The 26900-nt window shown below is 38.0% G+C and overlaps 1 protein-coding gene across 4 annotated transcripts in view; it reads right to left on the bottom strand.

Moving 5' to 3' along the window:
• The window catches only part of AKT3 (AKT serine/threonine kinase 3), a 187266-nt gene that overhangs the window by 99409 nt on the left and 60957 nt on the right, over positions 1-26900 (bottom strand). For 2 of the 4 annotated variants that reach the window (XR_008576244.1, XM_054819198.1), the window contains exon 3: positions 4440-4565. Coding sequence is in view for 2 of the 4 variants with exons in the window: in XM_054819198.1 (XP_054675173.1) it covers positions 4440-4565 (126 nt within the window). In the remaining 2 variants the exon portion in view is untranslated. Of the gene's footprint in view, positions 1-4439; positions 4566-15285; positions 15326-19119; positions 19196-26900 lie in introns of those variants that run through there. The other 2 variants (XM_054819200.1, XM_054819199.1) reach the window with 2 other exon arrangements.

Below are 26900 nucleotides of genomic sequence, written 5' to 3' on the forward strand. Positions count from 1 at the left end.
GATACAATAGAAATTCCAGGTGACATCATTTTTGGCCAAAGCTCAAAGGCTACTGTGAAGGGATACAGCTCTTCCCAATTATTCCCTATGTAAAGATCAAAATGAAGGCAAAGGGCCAATTCTTAGAGATGCCTCATCCCAAATGTGCTATGTGATTACCTACATACTCATTGCATATGTGGGAAGTATTTTTTTATCAGTAAAGCCACAAACACTGCTTAAGTTGAACTGAAGCGACTGCCTCTTCTTCTCCACTCTGCCTTCTCCAATAACGATGACGATCAAAGACCAAGATGGTTTACACAAAGCAGTGTTGATTCCACTTAGGCAACACTGGACCAGTCAAAAACAGCGTTGCGAGGCCACGTTGGTTTTTTTGGGGGGCCACTGAGGGTATACATCCTGTCACCTAGAGTACTCGTTTTGTTCCAAAGAAGCATAATGGAGTTTTAAAAGCCAGGACATTTTTTTCAGGCCTCTGCCTGTATAGAGAAGTTCTACCGATTCAATCTAAATTATTTTTAAACTGCTTCTGAGTGCATAAATGCCTAAGCAAAAGCAATTTACATTAACATATTTTATTTTGTAGTTGAAGTGGGCTAGGAATGCACACCCACTCAGTCAATCAAGAGTATGTCTTCAAGCTACAATAGCTTGATTACTTGCAACTGCTTGTCTCTACCTGAAAAGAGCTAAACTGATTCTGAACTAGCCAATTCAGGTAAGCTCACGCTTCTGAATCTACCTCTGAAAACCAGTATCAACCAGTTTTAAGTTTCCACAATTAATTTCCCACTAGTGTAACTACATCACCTTCATTTATCTTCAGGTGTACAGTTAGATACCACAGCACAACTTGTTGTGAGTCTAAGTGTCTGGGGATAAGCATTAAGGCATATTTCAAATACACAGCTCTGTGAACTCCCATGTTAAAAAAATGACTCTGGTATAAAAACAGCTGGTTCCACAGGAGAAAAAACAGAGTGATTCCTACACACTGTCCAGCGTCACCAGATCTGGCTGATGTGTTCACCCCCGCAACCTCACGGCAGCTCTGCAGATGCAGCGCGACGTGCTCATCGCTGACTTTCGCACGTGCCCGACGGCGGGAGAGCAGCAGCTGTGGGGAGGCGAAGCCGCTGCCCAGGACACCGAGGGGCCAGTCCCACATCCCCTGACAGGGCTCAGCTCCGTCCAGCCCCGCTCCGTCATACTCTTCAATCAACTCCGTTTCACCTTCAGGGACATACTTAAGCTCCAGGAAGAGAGACCACCCACTCCCATCTCAGGCCCACACAGTTCCCCTGCGTTTTGGGCGGCCGGCAAAGGGCTGAAGTGTGCGCACACAGCTCAGGCTCTCTCTCTCTTACGTAAGGCTTATACCTGTTTACATGCGCATTCCCAACGCTTTCCCCCACATTTCCTCCCAGATCACCCCAAGGAAAAGGGATGGCCTCTGAACACTCCATCCTGTGACATAACACCATCTGATGAGAAAAGCTTTATTAACAAAGACATTTATCACTACTGTTAGCAGTATGTAAAATAACTTCATTCTCTCTCTCCGGCCTTCCTGTCATTCCCGACGTACTACGTGGATGACACAAGACCAGGGAAAGAGTAATGCTCAGGTGCGGAACTTTGTTGTCTTGGAAGAGATCAGGGAGCCACTCTAGGGAAAATGATATTACATCTGGGAAAGAGCCTTTTGCAAAAGTAAGCCTGGTGTCACAGGAGTGGAAGGCAGCAGACACCGGTGAAAAAATATCTATATGATGGAAGTAACTAGTTTGACAGAGCTGGATATAGAAGTTTTAAACTACAGAACAAGTATCATACAAAGCAGAGCTGTGCAAACTTTCCAATGTTCAACTCCAACAGCACTACGAAAATAATACCGCAGCCTTGGCCTTTTCTGCTTAAATAACAAGCTGTAAGCAAGAGCCAAAGATGTCTATCATTTGGAGAGCAAAAAGTAGACTGAGACCACACTCTCACTTTACAGATAGCTACAAAGATTACATGAAGATAGGACTGTAAAGACATATCTTTAAGTCCCTGCCAACCTAATCAAGATGGTATTAACAGTGATCTCACACTCCATCTGCCTGGCTAGTAATTTATGAAAAACGTACTTCACTATTACAGGAAAAATATGTTGCACTGCTTGTGGCCCCAAACCTACTGCAGCAGCCCAGGAACTCTTGGATCAGAGGCCGTGAGACCAGTTCTTGACATTTACCAGGTACTGCCTATGAGATCTGATTCATTCATGTAGTGGTTTTACTTGTTTGTTTGTTTGCCCTACTGACGATCTCATCTTCAGACAGATAAAATAGCTGACAAAAAATTTACAGTCTTTTGCAATTTAGAGTATAATAACATACTGCTTTATATTTTCAGCTTTTCCGTGTGTCATGTAATTTTGTACGTCTTACTCAAGATCAAACCTATTCCATTTAATCAAAACCAAGTTAAAAACTGGAATCTTATCCAAACATTCTGAATCTAGATGACATTTGGCTTTTCATCCTGTGAATTCCACATAGGTACTTCACTTAATTTTATGAGATTCTTTTTATGAGTGAAAAATTTTCCTATTCTTGCACTGATCAGCAATCATTTCTGATTAAATTACTCCTTTTCCTGCCAGAAAACAGAAAAACTCATCTTGCTTACTGAAACTGTCTTTCTTCAATTAATATTGCATGCCTGTTCCTTCAGCTGACATCGCCTAAGAATCAGACCTATGGGGTTTGCTGGTTACAGAAAGGATTTTTTTATTATCTTTTTTTGGGGGGTGGGAGGACGGGTGGGGGAATGGAGGGGTGGTGGTGATGAAGGTGTCATTTTGGAAAACAATATGAAACCTTCCAATTTCCATCAAGGCAAAGTTCAAGGGCAGCATTTTAATATCAGAATTACATAAGATGACCTCCTGGTATCAAACCAAAAAAACCCCAACAGTATCAATACACTGGAATTCATTGCTAATTACGGATTTCTTCACTTAGCAGAACTACCATTTGGAGCATCCTTTTAGTTGCTGCAGCAAAGGAAGACTAGATATGCAATGAAGAACATGGTAAAGCAGGACAAAAAACCCTACCGTAGTTCTACAAATATTCTTTCTGCTGCACATTGGGGAAAAAGTATTTAGGAAACTACTAAGTGCTATAAATGAGTAGGGCAGGATATTCAGAGCAATAGCTAATGAATAACAGCCTATGGTGTAGTCAATTCCTACTCATATGAGCAACTTAAAGATATCACTGCTTTTTATGTTGAATAGCAACAAGGTGAAATGAGCCTCTAATATTATTAGAAGGCTTGCATGCTCAATATCATTTGTAAGATTTCTGTCACAATTAGAATATGCAGTTTTCCTCCTCTAGTTGTGAGACAAGAGATGGGCTTGGAGCACAAGATTATTTTCTTACCAAATAAAATACTCACATTACTTCATTTACAAAGGCTGAGTCAATCTCAAGAACAATTTTATCAATAAAATTGGTAAATTTAGTCTCAGTAGCATTTGTCCCATCTTCAGCAATGCAGATGAAGGGAACCATTTCCCTAAGTGCACATGCTCTTGTGGCTCCAATATTCCTTTATAAAACTAAACACTGCCATTTATTGTATTGCAGTACGCTAATACATTTTTTAAAGAAATTGGGTAAATTTTCTAGTGTTCCTTTGACAGTTTCTAGCTATGATATCCACAACTCAAGGAGATTTTTTTGCCGCCTTAGTTTTGCTCCTCAAATACTTTCATTTTTGTTCAGAAACACTTTTCTACCAATCTCACTTTGCTACATCAAAAAACCCTACAGATTTGTCTTTTAGAAACATTCTTGGAAAACAAGAAATCAAAATGCCTTCACTTTATCCAACAGATACACACTTTGTAGCTTTGCTAATATATGCAAATTGTCTGATTGCTTGAAATTACTGATTAACCAGGCTGGAGAGCTGATTACCTGATTATCCAAGAGAAAAATAATTCAGCATGATTTTGTGTCATTTGACAGTCTAGATAATTTTCTAATTAATTTGAGTTTTCAAGTGAATTCAGAGATACTACTGAAAAAGAGAAAAGAGGTCAATTATCTGAATAAAGGTGAACTTTCCAGGAATTTTCCTCTTACAACAATCATTTGTCAAATGTTATTGTTAGTTACATACACTTCAAACACACCTCACCCCCCAAATGAGAACTTAGACTTCCAAAATATTCAAAAACCAAGGCATGGTAAAACCTTCAATGCTCTTCTAAAGATAGCTCTCATAGAGCTGGGCATACGACTGGTGGTGCACTAGTTTGACACATGGCATCAAACCTCCAGTGTTACCAATAAATTCTGAACTACAGGTGAAGTAATATGTCGCAGATATTTTGTCAATATGCTGAGAGAATAGTAAATACTGGAAATACATACTTGCCACTGAAAAGTTATTGAGTGGATATGGCAGATCCACATCCTGGGGCTTTTCCTTATAGCCTATGAAAGAGCCATCTGTCTTTAGCAGGAAATATCTTGGCCGCCAGTTTTTTATATATTCTCCTAAAGGAGGAAAAAAAAAGTTCATTAGTACTGTAGAAAAAAACCTCTGATATGAAAAAACATAACATATTATCAGTGTCTAACATTAATTATACCAAAATCTTTTCAGACATTTTCAATTTACAGAGGAAACCTTAACTCCTTCCAAAAGGAGAGAAAATGGAATTGCAGTGGTAAGCCTGGACTATACAACGTCGTCTCTGGAATAAGAAGCTACAAGCACTGTATAGTAATATTCTATAATTCTAAATTTTAATCACACTATACTCTTCAAAATGCTACATCTTTACACCTATAAACAGTTCAAAATTTGCTGCAGGCAGAAGTAAGCACTACAGCTTGACTTTTAATAACAAAATGAAATCTAAACTACTACAAAGTAGAACAATTATCCTGCTGAACCAAAGCAAAAATGATTAATTTCCTAAAAACATACACTAAGCAAATACAAGAAGATTGGGGGTAATGGGAGAACCTACATAAATTATACTTAACAAATATATCTGAAGGCAAAAAGAATAAAAAAGAAAAGGTAGATGTCAATCAGCTTTTAAGAGGTAAGTCTACCAACAAACCCGGCACCTTCACCTTCCCCCTACCCCAGTATGAGCAGAAGACTCTGGTAGCCATGAGATATTCAGGACCAGAAACATACAGAACAGGTCAGAAAGGCACGATAGCTTAATTAATGCCACATATTTGCTATTTAAGGGTAAAAAATCTCTTTAATAGCATTATACTTTACAATGCCTCACCAAAATCTCAGCAACAGTTTCACTTTTAAAGTGCAATTACTTAGTTAAGTACAGATGAGTTCAGATCTGCCCAAATTCCCCCGTCTTTGATTTTTACCAACTCTGCAAAGTAAATAACGCATGTACAAGTACTTACTAAGACTTTAAATAAGTCACCATTTAATCATTATACAAGTGAAGATTTTTTTTAAAAAAAGCATATGTAACAAGGCAGAATTTCCAACTGTGCCTAGGACTTCTTGCCGCTTTCAAAATGCTCGGAACTGACCAGTCCAGGGGCTGCACTGGTCCTGGGCTAAGCCCAGCCCCTTAGTGCCATTTACCACCTCGGCACCCTGTTAACTGCAGCTACGCAGCTTTTAGACAATTCAAAGGTCACAAAGAAGTTTACATCCATCTGACATGGAGATTACTCCGTTAAAGGCTATTCTAAAAATTCATTAATCGCATCTTCACCTGTCCATCAGAGCAATCAACTAATTGTCACCCAAGTTCAGCGCGGGAATTGTTAATATGGCTTTGCTGAACTTGATCACAACTTGTAAGGACCTTGACGATGCCCATGGCAGCCGTTAACATTTCTGATTTTTAACATATATTTAAACAGAGAAGCAGGGTAGGGAGTAGGAGACGGAGAAGAGGAAAGAGCAAGAAAAATGAACACCAGGCTATTTGTGCTGACTTATGTTTCCTGGCCCTCAGCAGCTAAACTCTTCTTATTTAGTCCTGTTTCTAGATAGCAGGGTACCTGCTTGATTTACTTATCTAGACATTTTCATATAAGTAGAAAGAAAATTGAAAAAGTCAAAGGGTTACTTAATTTGACCACAAAATTAATATAGCATTAGTTACATTTGTATTGACTCAGAGCTTTCTATCTCAGCTGTCTGGTGCTAGTTCAGCTGGGAACGTCCCTACTGACGCTGCCAGTCTGAACCGATTTCTCAATGGGAAATGCCAGCTAACATAAAAGCAAACAGTAACAAAAAGCAAAACAAACAAACAGGTATGAAGTATTTGTAAATTGGAGAAGAAATACAAGTGCAGTATGGGAAAACAAATGTGTAACTTCAATACCAACAACAGTGAAAAACTTTATCATCATTGCCTGAAAACGTAAAGACATTTCTTGAACTAAGTTTGCTGAATACTTGAAAACTAAATAATCATAGGCCTAAGAAAAGGCATGACTCAAAATATTTTAAGAATGTTTAAAATATGCCCTGCGACAAATATGCTGACATCTGCATGGACTCAAAAGTTCAAGCCAAAACAAAACCTTATGCATTAGATCATCCAATATAAGCTTTAAAAATATTAACATCCAAGTTGCTTTCTTAAACAGACCATAAAGAGAATCTTCTGTACAATAAATTATACCTTATTTAGTTGTAACAGTAAGTAACTGTTACGAGAAAAAGTGTCTGTTTAAAATCCATCGAGATCTTAGTCTTATCTAGAAAGTGCGTTAACTGGAAGGCAGGCACCTAAAACTACTGCAAGAAGAGTTCAAGGACAGGACGGAGACAATACCAACATGCCTAAAACAGGTCAGCCACCCAAGGTTCAGGTTTCAAAGCGAGTCCTTCTTTCTGTAAGGAATAAACTGGACAGGGAGATAAGCAGACTGCGCTCTAAGAATCAGAGCTCGTAGGGTAAGCACACTCATCAGTCACTTCAGGAAAGAACAGAAATCTTTGCTTACTTACATACACACTCTCCAGAACTAAACCTGTAGAAAAGAAGACCGTTCTAGCAGGTGCCCTTAGACACCCAGTGCAAATTTCCCTGATCGCTTACTCCTCCTCCTCCTCTTAAGACAAGACTTTAGATTGCATTTGGCTTCTACAAGGTACTCAAGAGTCTCTTAATCATTAAGCTGAACAGATTTTTGATCATCTACTGAGTTATGCAGCTGATGTTCTGCCTGGAGAAAAACCATTAGAAGAGTATGACTAGCACTTCCAAGCTCCTCTGAAGAGAGCTAGCAACTTTAGACAAAAGCTAATCACGAGAAGATATAAATATTGAATGACATGTAAGTACCAGTCTATCCATGAGCACAGCTGTACCTCTGTCTTCGCCCTGCAAACTACTGCCAGACACAGGACATGTAATTTAAAAGCAACTGCAAAACACTATGGCTTCATAAGGATCCATATATTTATTTTATAGACATATTTCTTTGAAGAATGTTTCTCCTAAATGGTTAGCCAACATGAATCACGGTCAGACTACTTTTTCAAGACATCTATACAAACACACACACAAAAAAACCCCACTGTAGTTAGTTTTGTCTTGAAATGACCAATATTCCAATCCCTCTTCAAGGTCTATACATGAATATTTATCATGTGTCCTTTATTTATTTTGTAATTTAATTAACAAATGGGTGAACACTTTTGAAGACTAAAGTAAACAGTGGTATCAGTGAACAGTTCACTTAGCTGCTCAAGTGGTTTAATGGCTCTCAAGATGCACTCTAGGTGCTCTCTTATAACTGCATTCCTCCTACATAATCTGCTTAAAGATAGAAAAACATTTTAGCCCATACTTCTTAATAGACATGTGCTTACCGAACTGCTTTGAAAGATAAATCCTCCGTACAAAAAGTACTAAAACACAGCAGAGTATTTGAAAAGAAAATACACTTCCACATGTCTTCTAACTTACCAGTCCTGCATTCTTTTTTTTTTAAAAAAAAGTGTATTTTACAGTAGGACTAATATTAAATTACTTTAAAGATATTTGGAATGTATGTTTATCAAATACCTCAACACAAGCAAACAACAGGAAATTTACATCTGAAATTCATTAATTCAAGTGAAAAGAAATTCCATGAGAAAGGAGAAGTCCAGGCAGGCTAACCAAACCACAAGATATCCTGACAATTTAATGAAATGGAGCCGCGGTATTTAAAAAAGCAGTGGATCTGCCATAGAAAATGAATCAGTTTGTACCCTGCTTCCTGCTGAGTTAATGTAAGCTAAATTATTATTTTGCTTAAATTTACACCCTTCTAAGTTGAAAAACATGTTCTTTTAGTATCTGTTTATTAGACAGTAAGAAGAGGTCTCTAATTTCAACCACTGCAGCAAAGAAAGCCAAGTAATTCCTATATCATTTTCATTCTAGCCAAAGGTTTAAAAGCTACTTGAGAAAAGGGGCACTAGAATATATATATCTCACAGATACACACACACACACACAAAACAGAAATTTAGAATCAGTTTTAGGTTGCTGGGGTCTGCTTTTTTAATAACCACCAAGAGAATACACCCAAAAGATGAAATAAGACAGCAGTACATTCTTGAAGCACATGAAAATGCAATCTGATCTTCATGCAAAAAGCACTCTCATAACATGCAACTCTTTAATTAACATTGTATTTAATAATACACTGGCTAACAACAGTAACAAAGAATGCTTAATGAAGGTTTGTTTAGAACATGACCCTCGCGGCTGGCTCTGTATTTGCATCTGTACTGCAACCTTAATGATTTTTCTTTTTGCCTTCGACAGCAAGTAACGAGAATCCTGCCTTCAGGACATTTCACAAAATATGTTTATTCTAGTGATGCAATGTTTGTAGTTTTGATACTGCTAAGGAGCTTCACAAAGTGGAGCTTTCTAAGAAACCATATGAGTAGTCAACAAATCCATGTTAGACAAATGTATCACTCAAAGTTCATGATTTTTTTTTTACTTCACCTCACAACTCAAACTCTTTCTTCAAACATATACTTCACCTCAGATTCGATGGTTGCTATTGTTAGTCTCACCACTTGTAATCTTTAACCATATGGAAATTTAGTAATTCTTGAAAAATTATTCAGTCATTTAAATTTAATCTTATTATTAAAAAATGTATTTATTACAAAAATCACTTTTGCAAAACTTCTACATTTTTCAATATGTAAATGGTTTTAGAGGTGTGAAGGAAATGTCTTTAATATACAGTGCTGATAAGCAACAGAAACCTGAGTTCAAAAACTTGCTTCCTTAAAAGAAGCAACAGCTGCCACACAGACATAAGTGAGATTTAAGGGAAGGGGGAAAAAAAAAAAAAAAGAAAAAAGAAAAAAAGAAGAAAGAACCCAAACCCCCTCCAAGCAGAGAACACCAAAAATCTGCCTCTTGTCTGTGTCATCAATTTACTAAAATGGATTTAATAGAAATAATACACAAATACTGTTCTCTCTTCTTTTATTTTTCTTTCTTTTTTAAGGCACTTTTTTGTTAAATCAAACTCCAGTTCCCCTACACTAACATGTAATAAACAGAAGGGGGGAAAATTTAATTTATCTAAAAGTATACCACAAAATTATATAAAAGTAAATAAAAGAACTTAACCATATGCAATTTTTCTTTAAAAGAAACAACTGTAATTAATGTCAGGTCAAGTAAAATATCAGAAGTAATGCCAGTGGTTTTGAAATTGAATTTACTTACCTTGGCCCTCTGAGGGCAGTGTTACCTAACACACGATTAGAAGCATCAGTAGACTATTTGATTAAGTCAGTAGACACTAGTAAATGTAAAGCCCTTCTGTTAAATATTTACTTACTTCTGATTTAAGGTAAAGAAATTTGCAATACGTTCAAAGCTACTGTAAAAAGTAAATGTTTAAAAAAAACCTAAAACATATATGTGTCCTCAGGATTCGATATAGGTCCCTCAATCTACTGTAAATGTGTAATTATACATTATGCAAAAGATTTGTCAAAATCTTATCGCATACCAAAAAAATTAAATAAAACTGTGATATTTCCTAACGTGTCTCAGCATTTTAAAATCTATTTTTATTGTATACCCCCCTCCCAAATATTTGCCTGCAGTTCAAAGAAAAGCAGAATTTGGAACTAACGCTTTTTGATTCTGTCTTTTATACTGCGAGACAGTGATTATTTATTTATACTAACTGTTTTCCCACAGTTCCCAGTAATGCTAAATGACATTTTGAGCACATCTGTACTTACATTAAACAAATGAACTTTTCCAGTCACAACTGGGAAATAGGAAACATTTCACCCTATGTGTGGGCATCGGCTTTTACCACAGCTAAGCTTCCAGTAAGTTTCCTGCAAATTGGGGAATTAAGGTGAGAAAGTTCAAGTGCCCTTTCACTGTCCACGACCTCACAATGATCCAGTGCAGATACAAAGACTGGACAACTTGTGCTCAGCTATTCACAGCTGTGTGGACAGAAACCAGTGAAAACCACACAGATGTTAAGTTTTTGCAGAAGGCAGCAAGCAGCCTCGGGAACCAGCTCTAGAGGTTCCTCAGCTGAGCAACGGGAGAGGAAAGCAGGGACAACCCTCTCCTCCCTGCCAGCCAAGATGCACTGAAGAGCAGGCAAACAACAGGATCTTTTTTCCTGAAGCAGTAGTAGGTAGTGATCAAAGACGAGGGCTTCTACTAGTAAAAAACAGAGTAACGAGGGCTTCTACTAGTAAAACACAGAGTAATTCCAAGCGGAGAGGTGGAGTCACCAGGCAGGGCGAAGCCACAGAGCGACTCCCCACGGTCTCAGCACGCATCTCTGCCGCTACATCTACAGGGAGGACCGAGCCTCTCAACGGGAAGTTCTTCCCTGCTCTTACTGCGGGGTTTTCTCACCCCTGGGCTCTGAATGCAACCTACCAACGTGTTCCAGCCAGCGGCTCGCTAGGGTTCAAATCACCACCCACTTCACTCTTTCATTAGGACTACCGGAGTGAGTCAGTGTCCTATCCTGTATAAATGCAACAGTACTTCAGCTTCTGCTGTTAATTCAACCTTTTCCTGTTGCATTAATAATCTTTTCTCTAAAATATCTAAAAATCGACAGGAAAATACTCAATAATGGAGACACATACTGCTATTCAAACGTCAATGGGCATCTACAATATCCACACAAAATTGCTGATGTGTTTTGGCATCTCATGCAAAATAAATGTTCACAGCACATACTCAGTTTTCATATGCACAAAATTTTGTCCTTTTAAAAAAATCATACCAGAAATACTGAGTTAGCTGACATCCTGACAAATCGAGAATTGACCTTTACCATGTCCATTCCGAGCCAAAAGGAAGAAAAACTTGCCAGTTTCAACATCACTCTCACTTCCCCTTCATTCTTGAAGGATAAGAGTTAGAACAATAAATAAATTAAATAGAAGTTGATATTAACACATGCTGTCTGGAATAACAGAGTCCTGTATTGCATCAACATCCCTGAACAACAAAGGAGATCAATATTTTCTAAATATGCCTGCTATTCAGGAATGGAAAACCAAGGTCTATAGCCCAGAAACATTTAGGGACACTACTCGCATTTTTTTAATTTCACTCTTGCATAAGGCTTTATAGGATCAAAGCCTAAAATGCTACACTATTTAACTGCTTCTCAAAGCAGTTTCGTAGGTTTTAATAGTATTGAGATGCATTTGTGGTAAATGCAAAAAACATTTTAGAATATTGCCTCACTTTTTTTTTTTATAGCTAAAAACCTTCGCATTCTCAGCACTTTAAAATATTTATAATTTTTTACATAGGACTATCAGCATCAAGTGGTACTTTGTATAACAGAAAAAATATGACTTTATTCTATTTTTATCAAGTGCTAGTAGACCAAAGGATCCGTTTCAGATTTTGAAAATATTTTAAGAGTAGGAGAAGCATACAAATATTCATCTATAAATTACACTGAATAAGACAGGTACAGCAACAACAATTTAAATCCATATACAAATGTATATATTAAATCAGATGACTAAATTTTAAATGCCTTTTACATGTGAATTAAACATCTTCTTAATATTCTATACTTACAACTTTTTGTAAAACAGCCAACTGTAGTTTACACAAGAAATCTCAAACTTTCCATTGTTTGCAAAAGTGTATGATAAGTTTGACAATAGCATTATCAATCAGCTGGGTTTCTTTGACAGATTAATGTGTTGTCAAAAATTATGTGACTTTCTCCTCTTAAAACCGGTATACTTGCTAGCATGTTTTTGTAAAGCAAACTGTCTCACTTTTAAAACTGGCACATTATTGCAATAATTTTAAAACAGCTCCTCTGAACTTTCTCCTTCTCACTAGATGTGCTCCTAGCCCCAGACCTTGCCAGGTGCCAAAAAGCTAGCACCAACATCGTTCACCTACATTTATTCCTCAAGCACATCAAGCACATTGCTAAAGTCAACCTTTTTCCTTCATCTTTTACAAACAATCAATCCAAGATAAGCAAAAGCATCCCTCAAACTGCTTGAGTTGAAAGAGCAGCCCCATGACTGCTGTACACATCAGCAGAACTCTTTGGTTGCATGAAATGCTTCACGATAAGCAGCAACGCAGCACTACCCAGAGTGACTTGGACATCACGCCACCACCGACAGGACACAGAAAATGGCACAAGTCTGCAGAGGAGAATCGACAACCCAACTAACAGGCAAAAAGCAATTCTCCATTTGCAGTGCTGTTGACCTCTGTCTAGGCTCAGATGCAGAAATCAGTACTTGGGTAGGACGCAGCCACACCTGAATTTTCAGTTAAAATTAAGTTGACATCAGCCAAAACAGACTTGTTCCACTCAGCCACAGTGATGACAGAAGGGGGCATCAAATGCTCCTATCAGTACTTATTGTTAGCAACGACCTACAGACCTGATGCTTATTAGAACTAAGACTGAAGACACAAGAAAAGAGGTTCCTTTGCTTTTGGTGAGGGGTTGGTGGGAAGGGGTGGATAGGTTCATTCAGATAATGTTTAAGCCATGCTGTGACTGACCAAAAAACTCCAGTAGATACTGGTAAATGGAAGACGTGCCTGCAACCTCAACCACTATTTCATCTTCCCTTTTGCAGTTCAATACAGATATCAGAATGTTGAATTTGCACACAGTATTTAAGAAGAAAATTCATTATTTTAAAAGTTTCCATTTTTATCTTTAGAGTAAGAGATCACCTGCATAAGACAATGGTTTCGTTTAGCCTTTTTGGGCTAACTTAATTTCCCTCCATGCTTGTGTCCTTTTTCATGTTTCTTTCACAGTATCCTGGAAACTGATAATCAGCAGAAATCACCACACAAAAAATAAGAAAGGATTTCAGTGGAAGAAAGAAAGCCATATTCCTATAGAACAATCAAAATTTATTTTATGTGCAACTGTCAAACAGGAAAATATAAATTATGCCTGACCAGCTCCTTGCCTTTGGAGAAAGAACTGAAAATCACATCAAGTGAAAGACAAAATTAGTTGCTAATCTCATTCTAACCCCTAGTATTTACTTGTCTACTATATAATACTAGACAATCACCGATTGGCACTTTCTGCATAAGAAAAGCTCAGGATGCAATAGTAGGGGTATGCAACATATCAGTCTTGAGGTAGACAGACAAAGCTGTGTAAGAACTTGTATAGCACCTGTCCACCAAATGTCCGAGACTGAAATAACTGCATTACTCTTTCTACTTCCACAAGTACCAAATTTATCAAGTTGTTGGGTTTGGTTTTTTTAAACCCACCACATGGAGAAATCAAAAGTTTTCTGCCCTACAAGAAAAGGCTCTTTTTAGGAACAAACAACGGAGGGAGGGCAGATATTAAACTCCTGAACTAATTAACAGAAGTAAAGGAGGCGGTGGGGGACAATGATAATTAATATGTACCCTCCTCCTAACCAAATCTCCACATACATTCATTCTGTATATGCACACACAACAGCAGCATCATAAACCGTCTCAAGTTCTTGCCATTATTCAGTTCGACATCTGCACATGTTTATGCGTCTCTCCAAACAACCTCTTGAACACCCTGCTGGAGCTGTCATTTTTTTCTTCTCCCTATCTGGCAGATGGCAAGTCAACAATCGGCATCAACAGCAGCCGAATATCTCCCCCCTCCATCCGACCCCCCTAAACAGACACAATAATAACTTCTTTGTGCTTCCCCACAATGCAGCTGCTTAAACCATTTCGCTACAAGGCTGCTTTGCCTTAATAAAAAAAAAAAAAAAAAAAAAAAATCCCTTCTGTCAAGTCTAAAAAGCAGCATAATGTTAAGCAAGCTAAAGCCACAGCACAGCTGCAAACGGGCAGACACATTGACAGCTCCTCCCTTAACAAAGCCCTGTGAATTGAAGGGGGTTCATCTGAGGCTCACACAGTAATTAGTATAAAAAAGTCCGACAGCCTCTATTATGCTCGGAAAAAAAAACTGGACAGAACTGGGCTGCTGTTTTGCGTCAAGAGTTCTGCTGCAGAGTAGATAAATCATGTTGGGTTTTTTTCCTCTCTTTTTAAAGACAGTAATAAGGAGGATGAGAGAAGCTAATTTGAAAACTTGGACACAGTAATTGTACCATATGGTGAGCATTTATCCCTTCTGAAATACACGCTAACAGTCACTTACATGCACAGTGCTTTGTTTTACAGTTGTTATTCTCTCTACCATATTCATAAAATGGATCTGAATATCCGATACTCCAGAGAAGTTGTGTGTAATTAGCAGCAAAACTGCCTGAGCTTAATATATTGGCCTACCATAGCAATCTAGTTAATTGCAGAAAATCCCATGCCCCAAAATTTAAATAGTGTCCACTTCAAGGATTTTTTATTTCTCTCAAACTGGCTAAATATCACACACAATGAAGTTCAGAGAAGTAATTTATTGACACTAATACTCCTTGATACTGTTGGCTTTAAAACCACGAGCGGGAGGTGTTTTCCTTTTCATCCATGCAGTGTAGAGGAATTAATTCAAGAACCATTTAACAGTAACCACAAAATATTTCCGTTCCATCGTACTTGGGAAAGGAATCGTTCAGCAAACTTAAAGGTGAAACTGAACTTCAGCACAGGGCACGGGAGGGAGACAAAGACTTCAATTCCACTCCCTCACCTCCACCCCCATTTTATTCCTGGATCGTATTTTCCAGTATTTTTGTTAACAATCCAAACATTTCATCCATAAGGACCTTCAAAATTTGGAAAATATACCATCCAACCCTGAGGGTCTGCTTGCTCTTTACCACGTAATTCCAGCTTTTCACCCTGTCCATGCCACCAAATCATCCTGGAATCACCAAAGATAAGGAACCAGTTGAGCAGAGCTGGGAAAATGTAGGCTTCTCTAAAGAAAGGAAATACTGTAGTCAAAGCACAAAATTAATAAATCTTAGAAGTCCTGCTTACAGAAAATAAGATGTAGTGAACTTCCAAGCAGGGGAAATAAAAATCTCAAGTAAAATAAAAGATGAAAAATTGGTGAAAAATTAACCAGACATAAAATGAAGTCTGCAACTGAGGATAACAGTATTTGCAAAAAACCAGAATGGTTTCTTTCTGTCTTTACCTCAGAAAACAACAGAAATCTGCTTTGGGTAACAGACCAATACTTTCACTGTCTCTGGATCAAAAAGGAGGTATTGGAGCGGAGTGCTAGGTGTTAAAGAGTCCCAGAACTAGGCAGAATACAGCCACAATTACTAAGAAATTGTGAGGTGAAAACTACTGGCAAAAACTGGCTACCCTTCAATGATGACAGTTAAACTGAAGGATTGTGAACAGAGAATTATACCCCACAGACCCAAGATGAACCAAGAAAGGTGAAAAAAAACCCAACCAAACAAAAAAAAGCCTTGAAAATTTCAAGTCCATTGGCTGGATGGTAATCAAACAAAACTATTTATAATTCTGTTTTTAATCATACACTTAAATAACGCAAACTAACATAAGATAAACCAGGCAGCACTGCCTTTGAATAGAAAAATCATGCCCATCATACATACAGGATTTCTTCAAGAATGTCAGGAAAATAAAATGGATAAAGACTAACTGACATAATTTATTTCAACTTTTAAAAAGCTTTTAATAAGATTAAGGAAGCAGTAGTTGTGTGGAAGAAAAAAAGCTGTGTAGTGGAACAGAACAGAAATAGGAAACTGGGTAAAGAGAGCAAAATAGGATTATGCAGTCAAATTTCAATCTGTGACGCGCTACAGTTCTCTGTTAGCAACATTTTTGGTTAATATATACAACAATGATCTGGGATCACCACTGCATATGCTGCAGGACAGTAAAACTATTCAAGTTTATTAAGAATGTGAAGAATTTCAGAGTGGCAAAGCTATGCCAGTGAGCTGAGAAACACCAGATGAAATACAGTGAAGAATTACTTGAATTAATAAACAGTTACAGGAATAACCTGAAATGCTCATACACTGTGTTTAGTTTTAAATCAACCACTAAAGAGCAAATAACATAACCTTTGCTTAAGTATGCAGCACTGAGAAGAAAGAAAGAAAAATACTATCTTTTGTAAACTTACACAATTTCGGGAACACCGAAAATATTACTATTCCATGATAAACAAATAAATTACAGTTTGGCTACCTATATTTAAAAAAAATGACAAGGGAACAGGAGGGCTTCAGAGACAAAACACAGGGGAAAAAGCAGAGTCAGAGGGAAGCAGAGTGAGGAGAGAAAGACTGGATTAGGCTTCAGTTGCAAAGGAAGGACTACGACAAAAGGATTTAACGACACAAATGGCCAATAGTAGAATATCAGTCATCTCCCAGGAACGTATTTTCAGAAGAGTTCAGGAACAGATTTTCAAACATTCAGCACCTACAGTTCTAGCTGGCTTCTGCACCATCCCCACATAACTAGCGTTCTGCACCATGGCAATGCCAGCCACTCTCCCACCAGTTCAACACCCAACACCCACTAGCACCTTTAGAAAAAGCCAGCCTCCCCTTGAATGCCATGAGGCATCTCTGAGCTTCGGTGAGCACTTCTTCTTAAAAAAAAATGAAAATCTCACATTCAGGAAATTGGAGTAAACATTCAACATAGGCAGGTTCTCCCTTTAATTGCTATGCATTTTTGTCCGAGCACAAATCTGGTACTAGCCAGGGAGTATCGATGATGAATTAAAGTCCCAGTCCTCGGCCACTTTGGTTCACCTTAAATACAATCTACTGCCAGCACAGTGCACTGGGGAAGAGGAGGAACACTTGCAAAGGAAGTGTGCGGTGCATCCCATGCCCCGCTCCCCTGCCCCAGCACTGGCATCCGCGCAGCTGAGGCAGGTCTACAAAATGATCTAACCGAAAACACACCCCAAGAAAATAGGTTTTGACCAGATCAAAACAATTTCAGCTCACTGTACAGCACAAAGGAGAGACAGGGAATAATTGGCTGGGGGCAAGAAAGATGCAAGGGAGAATGGGCATCAGCATGAACTTAGGCAAGATTAACTATTGATTAATCGGACTGCTGGTCTACTCTATGATTGCAATTCTTGTTTTCCACTTAAGCCAGAAAATCAGGCTCAAGTGATTCAAATTTCTAAGATGGACTGCATCTCTACGCAACAATGCCACGATAGTTCTGATGCAATATTAAACCAAGAATTTCCCTAATACAATTTCACATTCTGCACAAGCAAACTGTATTCTGACAAACGTGTCAGAATATATTCTGACAAGATTTTCTTTATACACATACACGGAAATTATAGATTAAAAAATACATAAACTATAAGGAATACGTACAAAGCTCAGTACTCTGGCAAATAAATGAAAAATCACTTAAAATTCACAATTTGAAAGAAGCTAGAAATACAATACTTTGACAGGTATTTGTGAAGTAGTTATTATAATTCAATTGTATTAAGAAAATCTTAGCAATACAGAGACTCCAATACAAATTGATATTTTGATTTAGTCATGCAATACTTCCTATGCTAGAAACAATGCCAAGAAGATAAGAACAATTTGGTCAGTAAAATAGTTTCTTAAATTTGCAGACCATAATTGAAGTAATATAAACTAAAAAAAAAAAAAAAAAAAAAAAAAACACCAAACAAACCCACCCTTAAGTTTTTAATCTCAGGATTCTACATATTTCTAAAATATTTCACTGCCTTAAAATGACTAAAACTGCTCATAACACCCAAATAATAATCATAATACAGTTAATTTTAATATACATATTTTGCAGTGTTTTATCTTGCATGATTTTATTATATTAGAATTGCAATAAATATTCAGGCAAGTGAGGTGTTAAAAAGCCTCTTGCTTCAAGTTTCTCTAGTCCTCTGAATTAAAATAAAGCTTGACTGATAAGCAGAAATGCAAAATTCTGGGCCTTTCAATTTTACTAGCACAAAATTTTTGCCCCATTTTCAGTCACTTTAAAAACTTTTAACACAGAGCTATAAATTATGAACCCCAAAATTCTAGCCACAAGATGGAACTGCAAGATGACTGACCTAGATGAGTAATATAAATTTATCTAACCAATCTCAGGATAAGGTTTGTTACTGGTCTTCCGCTAACAGACACACATTTCGTGGTTTCTCCACTATGAGCACACATTTTTTTCCTAATCTGAATTACTGAAAATTTTTAATGACTTAGCCTCCAAAATAGTTTTGATGCAAAAGGTAGTCTAATAACTTATAGGGTTACCTCAGATAGATCTCAACAAATAGATCTCAGCAAACTCTACAATTATTTTACTAAATGCAGAAGTCAAATTTCATACATACTGATAATCTCCTCCTACATCTGGCCTTTCTGAAATCCTGATTATATATACAATAATTAAGTGGCACCAAATATTTAACATTTGTGACACCAAAATAATAGGGACCAATAAGGAACTGTAATTTTCAAAAAATATATTTGCATACTATTGAATTAACTAAACAAATTTGATACAGTTTCAGTGGATGCTTTTTCCTCTAGTAAGTAAACAGCACAATTTTCTAATTAATAAAAACAAAATGGAAACTGACTTACAACACTGACTTCAAAATCCTTGTGAAAGTCTGTACTGGTGATGTCACAAATGCTGTCACATCTGAGCGGGTATTGTCTGTAGAAGGTTCAGAAATGTCCATTTTAATCAAAACATTTATTAGAGGTAGTTGTGTCTTTTGTTTTCATTTTAATGAATTACAGAATTCATTAAGAATCATGGTTGCAAGTCCTTTTAAAAATGATAAATTAGGCAAAATCTAAATAGTTGAAGTATAAGGACCTGATCTATAACAGATATAGAAACCCACGTAAGATTGAGGGGAAATCCATACTTTATGCTTCCATCAGCCTTTAATAACGATGTTTGCATAACACTGACGTAACACTCACATTTTCTAATTTACTGAAAATGAACTATAAATGTTTTCCTCAGAATACTGAAATACCAGTGACAGAGTACTACAAGACAGAAAATTCTCCAAGCTTGCAGTTATTTTTAAATTAAACCTTTTAACTTCATGATACTTCAAAGCCACCTATTATCTTCCATTTCTCCTCACTGCAAAACACTAACTACTGACAATTGCCTTTCGTCAAGAAATCCTCACATCACTGGTCCAAATCCCAGAGACAGAGACTGAGGGCACTTGTTCACTTACATCTAAGTTGTGTCTGAAAAAATCCTTTTCCCTCTCTCCTTTCTCCCTGTGCAGTTTGGGAGCATGGCACCACCAAAAGCACCATGCTGTACTATGGGAGGGATTTGAGCTGGGTAGATGCCTGAAGAACTCTTAAATATTCACCTTTCTATTTAGAGCATTTATAGCATAACTATTTATATACTTAAGTTTCTTTTGATGAAAGTCACCTATGTTCTATAATCACTTCTGTATGTCCCCAGTAAAAGTAGCCAAATAAAGAAAGAAGCCTTTCCAATAAAGACTCACAGTGAGAAAAATAAATTAAGGTTCAGAACTTCTTAAAACATCTTTTAAATTTTCATATCTGTGACATAAGAATTGGAACAAATGACAACAGAATAAAGCTATGCTTTTCTTTCAAATTCCAAAGAGGAAAAAAAAAAATCTCATGCCAGAATGAGGTATGAGGACATATGGGCAGTCTATCACCTGACTACCAAACAACAGTACTAAAGCTGACACATGTTTGTTAATCCCGAGAGGTAAAACGCTGCTTTGTCTTCCGGGGGTCGTGCTGCAGATGAGTGCCTGTTATGATGCTGATGCATTTTTCCATGCTGACGTTCCCTGGAGAATTTGAGTTCCCCATCAGGGAGAAGCAACACAAATTTTTCATCTCCTCTAAGAGTCTTCCATATTTTTGTTTACCAAGTGTGCACAGAAGAATAGCAAGCATCACCAGCACAGCTGAAACGGTTTTAACAAAAGCTTTTCTTCTGGATGTCCACAGTTTAATTCAGTTAAATTTTATACCAAGACTATTTAGTTTTCAGTGACAGCTTGATCTTGTAGCAACAGATCACAGTTTGAGAGGGAATGACTGAAATTTAGCGACATGATTACCGGTTACAGACAGCAAGCCCTCTTCAGACAATCTGAGATGATTAAGGGGACCAACACTTCCCAGAGATCTGGGCCTTCCCTAATGTACTTTTTATCTCCGTATGGGGCAGAATAAGGTGGGGTCAAGGGATCAATGACCAATAAGCTATAGAAACACTCCAGTCCTCTACAAGTTTCTCATTCTCCTGAAATAAGTCTGTTTTCAGACTCCTCCAGTTCCAACAAAAGCCCTCAGAGAATTCCAGGTGCAATTTTTTATTATACCTCAGCCGATCTGGCTGAGGAGAAACCCTGCCACCTCCTCCTCCTTCCAGTCCTGCAGGACAGTGGTCTTCCTTCTCTGATCTCTCACTTGTGCAGCTCACTAGCCCAACGGGGCAGGGGGGGAAAGGGGGGGTAAAGGGGTGGAGAAAGGCAGGAACAGGACGGTTTCCTGCAAGATTAGATAACTGACCCCATCGGCTGGCAAGTCTTGCTAAATTGATCACAAGGTGGTGAGGGGGATATGTTCCAGGCAGGGTCTGTCTGAACCTCCTCCTCCCTTAGCAGCATACCAATAGATCTCATTAGGCATAAAAAGAAAACATCCGCTGGATACTGTTTTCAAAACTTCTCTCTCCCTGACACACTGGGCATCTGTTTATGTGAGTAAGAAGTGGGAGGGCTGCATGTGTATCGATTGTTGATTGTCCAAGCACCAAAGCAGGCAACAGACGGCTTCTTGTCGCGGCCTCTGTTTGTAAAAGGATGGTCGTGCTGCCTGGTTGCACCCCTCACGCACGTTTGTGCCTTAGGTGAAAGTGCAGAGATTGTAACACCCCCGCCTTCATTTAAGGAGGAAAATTAACAGTGACTTACACAATACTTTCAGCTCACTCCCTCTCTCACCAACTCTGTATTTGTGCTACCACAAACACAACATTCTTATTCTTAACCCAGCAACACTCCACGCACTAGAGAAAGTGCCTTTGCAGAGTCTTTAAACAACTCCATGTACTTAACGTGTCAAAACAATATTAAGACATTACTTTATTACTGTGAATCAGTACCTTCACATAGAAAAGTGTAAAAAACTAATGGGCTTAACTTAGTGCAATGAGAAAACAAAAATGTATAGCAAAGGAAGTATGTGGACACTCTGCATTCAGTAAGAGAGCTCTAACTGTCCACGATACTGAGTACAAAAGTGCCAAACTGGTGGCAACAGCAGTACCCAGCTAAGAAAGACTACAAAACACACTAGGAACTACAGGAATTGTATCTTTTAATATTGATGCAGTGTTTCTCAAACAGCACATCAGTGGGGACCTCAGCAACGAGCAACTGGATTTTTACTGTTTCATTTGAATACCGGTCTGAACAAGTCTTGGACAAATTCTCAACAGTTCACATTTCATTGCTAATATGAGTACCTCGTGTGCAAATCTGTATAGGACACTTTGTGATTTTTATTTGTGGGATCATATCTTTTAAAAAATGCACTTTGTCTTGTTTTGAGGGTATAAAGATGCTCTCCTTAGTATTTTTCAGATCTTTCTCTTTGTCATCCTCATCTTGGTTCTGAATACATCCGGATCCAACATTCAGTCATAGAGCTCCATTACTCATTACACTGCTACGTTAAAGAGCTCTTTACATTTCCCCGTTACGGTTCTTTCTCATGGCAAGGCAATCCCATACCCCTCAATATCCACACAGGTTCTCAGAATCTCATGTTCTACAGCCATTCTCTCCAACACTGAAAACATTATCATTTTTCTTCTCTATTATTTCTCCAGGATGTAAATATTCATTTTAACATTAAATATTAAAAGAGAAGCCAGAATGGAGCTTGTAATTCCCATCTCCCTATGCTAATTTACTTCTCTGTATTCTTACTATGCAGCTTGAGAGGCTGCAAGGAAACCATTTTCTGCAGAACTTGACTAGGAACTGTCAAGAATTACAAGCATTAAAGAACCTGAATATTTTATTTAACTGAATTAGTTTCAAAATTTTTCAGTTCATGGAACCCTAACATTTTCCAGCAGAAACATGGGAGACCTAAATACCAAGAGAAGTGATGCGTCCTATACCCTGGACAATTTAGCTGGGTTTTTTCAGTAACTTTTTGCAGACTCTTCCAAAGCAGCCCACAGATTCCCCCTGGTTCTGCAAACAGGAAGGAAACTACTATTATTACTTTTAACTACTATTAACATTATTTAAAATAATACTACTTTTCTACTGGAAGACTTCTCCATCTCCCAGTAATCTATCTGAATGCTTCATGAGTAGGTTTAGCACTGGAGTGGAAGAAAGCTGCCCAAGTAAATCTGACATGCAAATATTCAATACCAACAGAAAAATATATGTAAAAATAAGAAAAAGAGCTTAAAAAAAAAAAAAAAAAGGCAAGGGACCAGCTCAAAAGACCTTACAAACAGGCAGAAGACTACTAAAAATACTGTAAGACCAGGAAAAATGGCTGCCTCAATTCAAAAAGAAAATAAAGTAGTTCTCCCTTCCTCTCTCTCCCCCTTGCTCCCCCAAATCCACCTGGATGTCTTAATGGAAAAGTTAAAAAGGGGATTATAGGGGAAAGGTCAGTATTAAGAATTAAAAGCTTGCCCAAATAAGGAGGAAAAGGAAAGACCATAAAATATATCAGGGCAATGTAAACACAAAATTAAGAGAGCTAGAAAAGAATTTGAAGAGCTTCTTGCAAATGATGCTTGCCATCAAAACCAGGAAGCCAGACAAGAAATCAGTGGGACTGCTCAGTACCAAAAGCACAGAAAGGAAAATCAAGGATAATAAGGCCACAGCACAGAAGCAGTAGGAATTATTCGCCCTGGTCGTTATTGCTAAACACACTGGAAAGATACGCAAACCCAGACCATTCCCTGCAGTAAACAAGTGAAAGCTAGATGATTTACTGTAAACATGTTGGAATTATTAGATGTCAGTCACCAAGACTGGATGACAGTCAGCCAGGAGTGCTGAAAGAACTGAAAGGTGAAAGGACAGAGGTGCTGGCTGAGGAGTACATCCCATCAGTACAAATGGCCGCTCGCCCAGAAGACTGATGGATTGCCAACACAACTTCAAACAAAAAGAGACTCTAGAAAGGATCCCAGAAACTACCTGAGCGTCAGACTCCTGCTTCTGGTAAGTCACTAGAGTCTATAGTAAGACCACAGAGCACATGAGAAGACATGGATCTGTTGGGAAAGAGCCATCACGGCTGCTGTGAAGGGAAAGCCTGCCTCACTAACCCGAGGGAGTCCTACAAGGGGGGCAATAAACACGAGGGCACCCAGCAAGCATAATGTGTTTGTCAGGGTTCCTCCCCAAATACAGTTAAAGACATTAAGTTGCCACAGGATTGAAGAAGAGGTTCTGATAGAGTCCAAAAATTGGGTAAGGAAAAGGAAACAAAACATAAGGCTTAATGGTTACTTTTCAGCATTAGAAAGACAGTCATGAAGTCCCCCAGGGATCCATGCTGGGATCATTTTTACATGACATCTTCATCAGTGACCTGGACAGTGGTGTGATCCATGAAATCTTAAAGCTTACAAATGATATTACACTGTAGTGGACAGTCAAATGCCATGTCTATGGCATGGAAAAACAGAAGAATCTCACAAAATTGAGTGGGCAAAAGTAACAAATGAACATCGCATACATAAATGTGAGGTAATGTATCTACGAAAAAATACTCTAAACTATGCCTCACAATGTTTACCTTAGAACCACAAATTATAGTTTAGTTGAGTCCTGGGTTCACCACTGACAGCTCTATGAAATCATAAGTTCATGTACAACAGCAGCCAGAAAAAAACCTGACAAAATGTTGGGCATGTCAGAAAGGATATTGAGAACAAGAGAAAGGACATAATTTTGCTGATACAGAAAACACTGCTGTGCCCACATCTTCGTTACCGTGAACAGTCTCATCTCCACATCTTAGGAAGAATGTAGTGGAATTATGAGAAAATACAGACAATGACAACCAAAATGATTCAGGGGATGGAGCAACCACCTTTTCTAAGAGAGGATGAAAAGATGGGGGCTTTAGTTCAGAGAGGAGAAGGTTGAGGTTTACAAAATCATTAAGGCAATAATAGGTAAGTGCAGAACTGCTGTTCACCAAATACCGCAACACAATAGTTAGGGCACTCGATGAAACAGGTCTATAGATGGATACTAGAAGGATCACACAGAGATATACCATTTATCTTTACTAATACAACAGTTCTGGACACTGGGAAAGTGCAAAGGGGAATGAAAGGCAAGAAAATGGCCAAGCTTGCAAGCTCTCCCTAAACAGCATCTCCTGTGCCACTGCTGCAGACAGAATACTGAGCTAGATGGGCCACTGGTACGACTCAGCAGGCTTTTTCTTATGATTACTTGAAAAACGTTTTCCTGGATTGTAAGCCAACTGCCTTGCAACATTTTAAAACCATAATTTCTTCTTCTCTCCACTGTACACATGAAGAACAGATCATATTATCACTTCTCTTATTTAGCCTCAGTAATTGCAATTCGTTCAACCTAGGTCACACTCCCTAAATCGCTGATCACTCTCATTGCTGGTCTCTGGTTACAGTCCTTATAATCTTGAACCGCAGCATCTAGAATGGATGCAGTTGTCTAGCTAAGACCTTAAGAGCAGAAGGACGCATTGTACAGGCTCTATTACTGTCTATGCATGTCTGTGTTTGCCTTCTTCACAATAGTGAGATATGATTAATATCCAGCTTGTGATCTATGGTACCAACTGGACTGTTTTCTGAAGAGTTACTTACCTAGCCACCTATTCTCCATTCATGTCTCTGTAAAGTAGACCATTTTGGAGTGCATGTCAAACTTGCTCTCCCTGAATAGCTCCCAGCTCCTCACACACCACATCTCCATGTTACCAATACCATTCTGAATTCTAATTCCATCCTCCATCATGCCTGCAGTCCCTTTCATCTTGGAGACACCTCAAAACATTAATAATCATTCTCTTTTCCATTACTTACCTCATCAATGACAGTACTGCCTAGGCAGAATTCAGAAAACAGCCTAACAAGATTCTACTCCATGTTTACTTCTATTTTGATACCAAACATTTAATAATTACTCAGCACAGCTTTCTAACAGTTTTGCTCTTAGAAAGAAACCTCAGTTGTTTCATCTAATGTATGCGTCTCTTGTTTCCTTATGAAAATGGTATTCATACAATGTCAGAAGCCTAAATCCAAGATACAACATCCAAAGCGTATCTACTACAGACTGCTACCTTGTCCATAAAAGGAAATTTGATTAGTTTGATGCAATTTGAATTTGCCAAATCCACAGTGACTCATCTCATTATTTTCTAGATGTTCATAAATAGTCTACTTGTTCTAGTATACTCCCTTAAGTCAAACTGATGTTAAGCATTTTGCCATATTAAAACACATTTTGCTTAAACATAAAAAGCTTGAAAAACAATCCAGATAATTTTCTTAGTGATATTTATTACATTACAGTCTCTGTTATCTATACATTTTATCATCAATGATTTTGTATTTGTCTTCTAAAGGACTGAACCTGTCAAATAGAGCCAGTCGTAAAACTGATCACTGCAGAACACAAGAAGAATATCATCGCACACATTTGTCTCCCAAATTTTTAGGCGTAGCTTCCAGTTTGACTTTGGGTTATATAAAAATAGGAAGGAAAAAAAATGGAATCCAGCTTAGTCTCATAAAATTATGAAGGAAGAACAAAAGAATCCAGCTTAGTCTCAAAAGAGGCAAAGGCTCTACTAAAGGTCTTATTCCTTTGTGTACAATAGGCCACATGACCGATCTTTAACTCTGACATTAACACAACATAGTAAGAGTGTTCCAGAATAATGGCATAATTAACTCAAAATGCCCACTGCAGATATAAAAGAAAAACACCTTCAAATATTCAACAAATAGCACCTTGCCACGACTATTGTTATCTGCTGCTGCCAATCAGTATTGTTATGGTTGTACAAAGACTCCAGTGCACCAGACTGTCGCTAATTATGTATATTCAAGTGATTAGCAAGCACTTGTTGCCTCGTTCACACCACCCTCCAAACAGCAGCCTTTGAGAGGAGAATAGACTGCAAATTTATTGAGAGAACACTGTTAATCCTTTGGGGAGAATGTAAATGTAAACAGGACTACTCTACATCAAGGTGCTTTGACAACAAAAATCATCTGCATAAACACATGCTCAACAACAAACAGGTGTTCTATTTCACAACTAGAGCCCATTTGATGC

This window comes from Grus americana, chromosome 3, assembly GCF_028858705.1.
Source record: "Grus americana isolate bGruAme1 chromosome 3, bGruAme1.mat, whole genome shotgun sequence".
Classification (NCBI taxonomy): Eukaryota; Metazoa; Chordata; class Aves; order Gruiformes; family Gruidae; genus Grus; species Grus americana.